Source organism: Dioscorea cayenensis, unplaced genomic scaffold (genome assembly GCF_009730915.1).
Source record: "Dioscorea cayenensis subsp. rotundata cultivar TDr96_F1 unplaced genomic scaffold, TDr96_F1_v2_PseudoChromosome.rev07_lg8_w22 25.fasta BLBR01002030.1, whole genome shotgun sequence".
NCBI classification, from domain to species: domain Eukaryota; kingdom Viridiplantae; phylum Streptophyta; class Magnoliopsida; order Dioscoreales; family Dioscoreaceae; genus Dioscorea; species Dioscorea cayenensis.
Window position 1 is genome coordinate 24,570 of NW_024088421.1, and position 5,965 is coordinate 30,534.

Consider the following 5,965-nt stretch of genomic DNA (forward strand, 5'->3'; position numbering starts at 1 on the left):
CCCATCACAATTAATTTGTGTAAAAAGTATTTTTGTAATCAAGAATGGTAGTTAGCTATCAATGTAATTGAATATATGCTAAAAATAATGCTTATTTTTAAGATGATATTAATTATTATGTGAATTATCTTTCAGACTGTGATGCTATATAAAAAGGTGATCAAGGCCCTCCTAACAAAACCACAAGAACATGTCTAGAGGCTTTCTAGGAATAATAATATATAGTTTCCACATGAAATCACTGCTTTCCTCAAAGTTCACAGCCACCTTCCCAACATTGATGATGATGATGGTGCTTTTGCTGTTTGTACTACTCTTCTCAATCTTTGTTTCCCTGTTTTAAACATGGCAGCAGCTTCAAATATTGAATCCCAGGGAAAGCTCTTCTTCAATGGAAGGCGGAGCTTGAAACACAAGAACTTCTTAACACCTGGACATCAAAGACCAGTCCATGCAATTGGACTGGAATCACTTGCAGAAATGATGGCCATCTCATGCCAACCATCACCAGGGTCCAATTGGAACAATTGGGACTAGAAGGAAGCTGGAGATTCTCAACTTCTCAGCTCTGCCATCACTCAGAGTTCTCAACCTAGCGACAACCATATACATGGATACATCCCTGCAGCCATTTCAGCTCTCTCCAAGCTCGCCATTCTTGATCTCTCTAACAACAAGCTCACAGGCGTCATCCCATCAGAGCTTGGCAATCTGACAAGGCTCAAGACCTTGTGGCTCTTTGAGAATCAGATAAGTGGCTCAATACCTCCTTCTTTTGGAAAACTTTTGAACCTAGTGATTTTGGAAGATCTTAGAATATCCTACAACCAAATAACTGGTTCCATCCCCCATAATATTGGAAATCTAACAAAACTTGAAACTTTTTATCTAAGTAAAAATAACATAAATGGTTCCATTCCACATGAAATAGGGAATTTAATTAATTTGAAAGATCTTGAGATATTTGACAACCAAATAACAGGTCCCATCCCCAGTAGCATTAGAAACTTGACCAAAATTGAAACTTTTTACCTAGGTGGAAATAACATAAATGGCTTCATTCCTAGTGAAATTGGGAATCTAGTGAACTTGAAAGCTCTTGCACTATTTGAAGACCAAATAACTGGTCCCATCCCACATAGCCTTGAAAACTTGACTAAGCTTGAAACTTTATACCTATATAAGAGTAAAATAAATGGTTCCATTCCTTATGAAATTGGGAATCTAGTGAACTTGAGAGATATTGAAATACCTCAGAACCAATTAACTGGTCCCATCCCCCGTAGCATTGGAAACCTGACCAAGCTCAAAACTTTTTACCTATATAAGAATAAAATAGATGGCTCCATTCCTTATGAGATCGGGAATCTTATGAACTTGATAGAGTTTGATGTATCCGACAATCAAATAACTAGTCATATCCCACATAGCATAAAAAACTTGACCAAGCTTGAATTTTTTAACCTACAAACCAATAACATAAATGACACTTTTCCTTGTGAAATTGGGAATCTAGTGAACTTGAGAGATTTTGAAATATCTCACAACCAAATAACTGGTTCTATCCCACATAGCATCGGAAATGTAACCAAGCTTGAGACATTTTACCTAAACAAGAATAACATATATGGCACTATCCCACCTTCTCTTGGAAGTTTGAAAGTTCTCACTGGGTTAATTTTGGCCCACAATCATCTCTCAGGCATGTTGCCAAATGAAATGGCGAACCTCACAAATTTAATTATTCTTGATTTGTTCAACAACAATCTTTTGGGTAACCTACCACCAGATTTGGTTAAAGGCGGTTTGCTTCAATATCTTGGGTTGGGATATAATAATTTCCAAGGTCTCATTCCCATAAGTTTGAAAAATTCAACAAACTTATCCAGGGTCCGGCTTGACAAAAACCTATTTATTGGAGATGTCTCTCAAAGCTTTGGTGTTCATCCGCATTTGGATTATATTGATCTAAGTTTTAACAAACTATCCGGCACTTTATCACCGACTTGGGGAGCATGCCTTAACTTGACAAGTCTTAAAATATCAGGCAACAAAATTAACGGAAAAATACCATGGGAAATTGTTCAATTGTCAAAGTTGCAACTACTTGACATCTCTTCTAATAATTTGATGGGAAAGATCCCAAGAGAGTTCGGAAAATTATCTCACTTATTTCACTTGAACATGAGCAATAATCATCTCACAGGAACTATACCACCAGAATTTGGGGATTTATCTTCATTAGAAGTTCTAGATCTTTCAAACAATAATTTGAGAGGAGAAATACCAATACAAGTTGAGAATTGCATTAAATTGATCTCGCTCAGGTTGAGCAGTAATGAACTAAATGGAACCATCCCTTTTCAACTTGGTAACTTGAACTTTATGGAAGTTTTAGAATTGAGTGACAATTTATTCAAGGGAGACATACCACCACAACTTAGCAAGCCAACGGAATTGCAAGAGTTGAATCTATCACACAATGAGTTGGTTGGTCACATTCCTTCTTCTTTTCAGTTAATGACAAGCTTAACATTATTGGATTTATCTTATAATTCTCTGGAAGGTCCGGTTCCAAAAAACCATTTCTTTCAAACAGCTCCCATTAAATGGTTTACCCACAATAAGGGCTTATGTGGTCAAGTGCAAGGTTTGCCACTATGTTCTCAATCCCAATCAACAAGTATAGATGATGCAAGGAAACAACATAAAGTCATTATCTTGATTGTTGTTTTGGTACTTGGCACTTTATCTATCTTATTTCTAATAAGTGGAATATTCACAATATGTTGTTATAAAAGAAAGGGATCCACTATAAATGACATAAGCGAAGACTTTGATGGGCATTTCTTCTCTGTTTGGGGAGTCAATTATGAAAAGGAAGCATACAAAGAGATCGTTAGAGCGACAGAAAATTTCGGTGAAAAATACCAAATCGGTACTGGAGCTTCTAGCATAGTATACAAAGCAACACTATCATCAGGATTGACACTTGCTATTAAGAAAATTCAAGAAGAAGAAGCCCAAGTGAATGAGCAAGCTTTTCAAAATGAAATACAAACATTAACTGAAATTCGACATCGAAATATTGTGAAGTTTTATGGTTTTTGCTTCACTCATAGATTCAGCTTTCTTGCATATGAGTATATGGAAAGAGGAAGCTTGGGTGCCACTTTGAGATCTGAAGAGGGGGTAATGGACCTGAATTGGATCAAGAGAGTCAGCATTATACGAGACATTGCTCAAGCTTTATCTTATCTGCATCATGATTGTGCCCCACCTATCATTCATCGAGACATAACGAGCAACAATATTCTTCTTGATGAAGAGTACAAGGCTTGTGTTTCAGACTTTGGTATTTCGAGATTGCTAAAACCTAATTCATCACATTGGAGTTTGCTTGCAGGCACCTATGGGTACATGGCACCAGGTATGTATATATCTCTTGATCATCTAATTATTTCTTCTATTCATATTTACTTGTAATTAGTTTTTTTAGATTTACCAACATTAAATATAAACATTAATGATGGAATATTGAAGTGAACTACGACTAAACTTGACTTTATTGCTATTTGCAGAGCTTGCCTATGTAATGAGAATGACTGAAAAATGTGACGTATATAGTTTTGGGATTGTAGCACTTGAAGTGATACATGGAACACATCCTTGTGATCTCCTAAGCAACTTTTCATTAAGCATGTTAGTGAAAGATATCCTAGATCCACGTCTTCCACTTCATATAGCTGATCAGGTGATGACAAACCAAGTGCTTTCAGTGATTTTAATAGCAATGCAGTGCATTAACACTGATCCACAAGCTCGCCCTTCAATGCAACAAGTATGTCAAAGGTTGTCTCCTCCAAAGTTTTTGCCAGCATGTCACATCTATTCTTTTCAAGCACTTACCTTTGATCACCTCATAAACATTGTGTAAACAAATATTGATGATCAAGAGCATGAATAATGGGAACTTAGGAAAGGAGTATATATTACAAGTACTGGAGGTATAATTCAGTCTTCTTCTCTCATTCTCCTAAGTTTCTTTAATTAGAGGCATATCCGTTCTTAATATCCAGCATGATGAGTACTATGCATTTATATTTCTTTATTGATTGAATTTACTGTATATTTGCAAACATTTCAAAATATAATTGAACTTTAGCCAAGTTTATTGCCCAAAAAAATAAATGTACTTATGTTTTAACCAACCTTTTGCATTCATCATTAGAAAGTTTTCTCATACAATGGCATTATTAAAATAAATGTTAGTTTGAACAATATAGATTTATTACCCTGATGACAACCACTAGATAGCCTAGTGGAAGTCATTTTGAATGGTGGATGAGTGGTGCAAGGTTGAATCCCTTGTGCCTCAGTACTATACAGTACTGTGTCGATCTATTGTATACATATTATAGAAATACTATATTGATACTGTTCACACACTGTTTACCAGGTCTCCTGTGGGATGAGCCGTATTCTTCACTCCAGGGTTGCAAGACAAGGAGGATTTATCATTGTGGGTTATGGTCTATGATATATCATCTTGGGCGCAAGTGACAGGCCCTAATTGCCCTATGTGTTAGTCCACCCCACATAGTAAATCCCTAGAGGGTCGTTAAACCACTGTAATTGGTGCACCACCATACATGCTTGTCCTTTTGACACCCCATTGTGGGGTAGCGCTTGTTGCCATTCATAAAAAAAAAAGATTAATTATCCTAATATAAATTTGCTTGTCTAATTATATAATATGATGAGAATTTATATTCTATACTTCTGGCTTAATGCAGCTCGTACTACTAGCTAAGCGTCCCAAAATCAAGGATGTCACCAATGAAAAGGCACAATTCTAGTCACTCAAAGGAGGGTGATCTTGACCCTGAGTTTTCAAAGCGGTCCACTTTTGTGTTTGTTTGTCTTGGCCCTCCTTATCTTCATTAATTTGTGATGTTGCAATGAACTCTCCTTTCATTTTCATTATTTTGTAATGTTGTAATTAACTACCTTTTTAATTAAATAAAGTGGTTGTTCTATTTTATAGAAAACTTACATATTGAAATTTTGTTTTGTGTACATGTTGATAGGGTTGTAAACAAGTTAAGCTTAACCATGCTAGGTTCAATTCAAGCACTACTTGAAATTTCGAGTTGAGTTTAAACTTTATAAAGCCAAATTAGAGCAGCTCATGAGTAGCTTGATTGATTGGTAACCCTAGTGACCTATTGAGTTGATTATTTTACATATCTATTACTTCAATTACTTCATCACTTGCAGATTCCTTCTGTTTATATATATATATATATATAAAAGAGATCCATATCTTAATCCATTTAACTCAAAAGAAGTATGTTGTTCCTTAAAGTCTAACTTTTCATTGGAAATATTTTCTATCAATGGTAAACTTTTTACAAATAATGCAAAGTGCAAACCTGTCCATGCTCTTTATCTTGACTTTATCACGTTTTGCATTCATATTTTTTGTTTAGCATACAAAACACGGAGCAAATGTCAACGTTGGGGTTAACTATGCCACCTAATTTAACTCCAAAACCATGCAAAGTTCATTATGAGGACTGTTGGCTTAAATTAATATTTTGAAAATAAAAATATTTATTTGGGAAATAGATCAAACTTCACTCAAATCTTCCAAATGATTCCTTCTTGCTTTTTAATTTATTTTCTTTTCAAAAAATAAAAGAAACTTGTTTAGACTTTCTTCAAGCTAATGGCTAATGCTTCAATGCTAGCTTCAGTTTTCAACTATAACTATCCTGATTATGTATATTCACCTTTCAATATAAATAAAGCTAACTACTCTAATTATGCCAATATATATGTGCTCTTAACTCATACCAGAGTAGATAATTTCTTATTGTTCTTTATTTCATAATGAAAGATATTAAGTTTCTGTTTAATTGTATTAATTGCAAGTGAGCCATCAATGTTTCTTGATGATATG

General features: G+C 34.9%; 1 protein-coding gene across 1 annotated transcript; it reads left to right on the top strand.

The window, feature by feature from the left end:
• Positions 1 to 345: 345 nt before the first annotated feature.
• On the top strand, positions 346 to 4,961 carry LOC120257346 (probable leucine-rich repeat receptor-like protein kinase At1g35710). Its single transcript, XM_039264830.1, has 4 exons — positions 346 to 512; positions 567 to 3,430; positions 3,582 to 4,007; positions 4,460 to 4,961. The coding sequence occupies exons 1-3, from the start codon at positions 346 to 348 to the stop codon at positions 3,935 to 3,937; spliced, it is 3,387 nt and encodes a 1,128-aa protein (XP_039120764.1). The 3' UTR covers positions 3,938 to 4,007; positions 4,460 to 4,961.
• The last annotated feature ends 1,004 nt before the right edge of the window (positions 4,962 to 5,965 follow it).

Excerpts from the sequence above, each read along its gene's own strand:
- LOC120257346 (XM_039264830.1), top strand. The coding sequence starts at position 346 with ATGGCAGCAGCTTCAAATATTGAATCCCAGGGAAAGCTCTTCTTCAAT. Across the intron at positions 513-566 it reads TCATGCCAACCATCACCAGG|CTCTGCCATCACTCAGAGTT; the intron begins GTCCAATTGGAA and ends TCAACTTCTCAG. Across the intron at positions 3,431-3,581 it reads CTATGGGTACATGGCACCAG|AGCTTGCCTATGTAATGAGA; the intron begins GTATGTATATAT and ends TGCTATTTGCAG.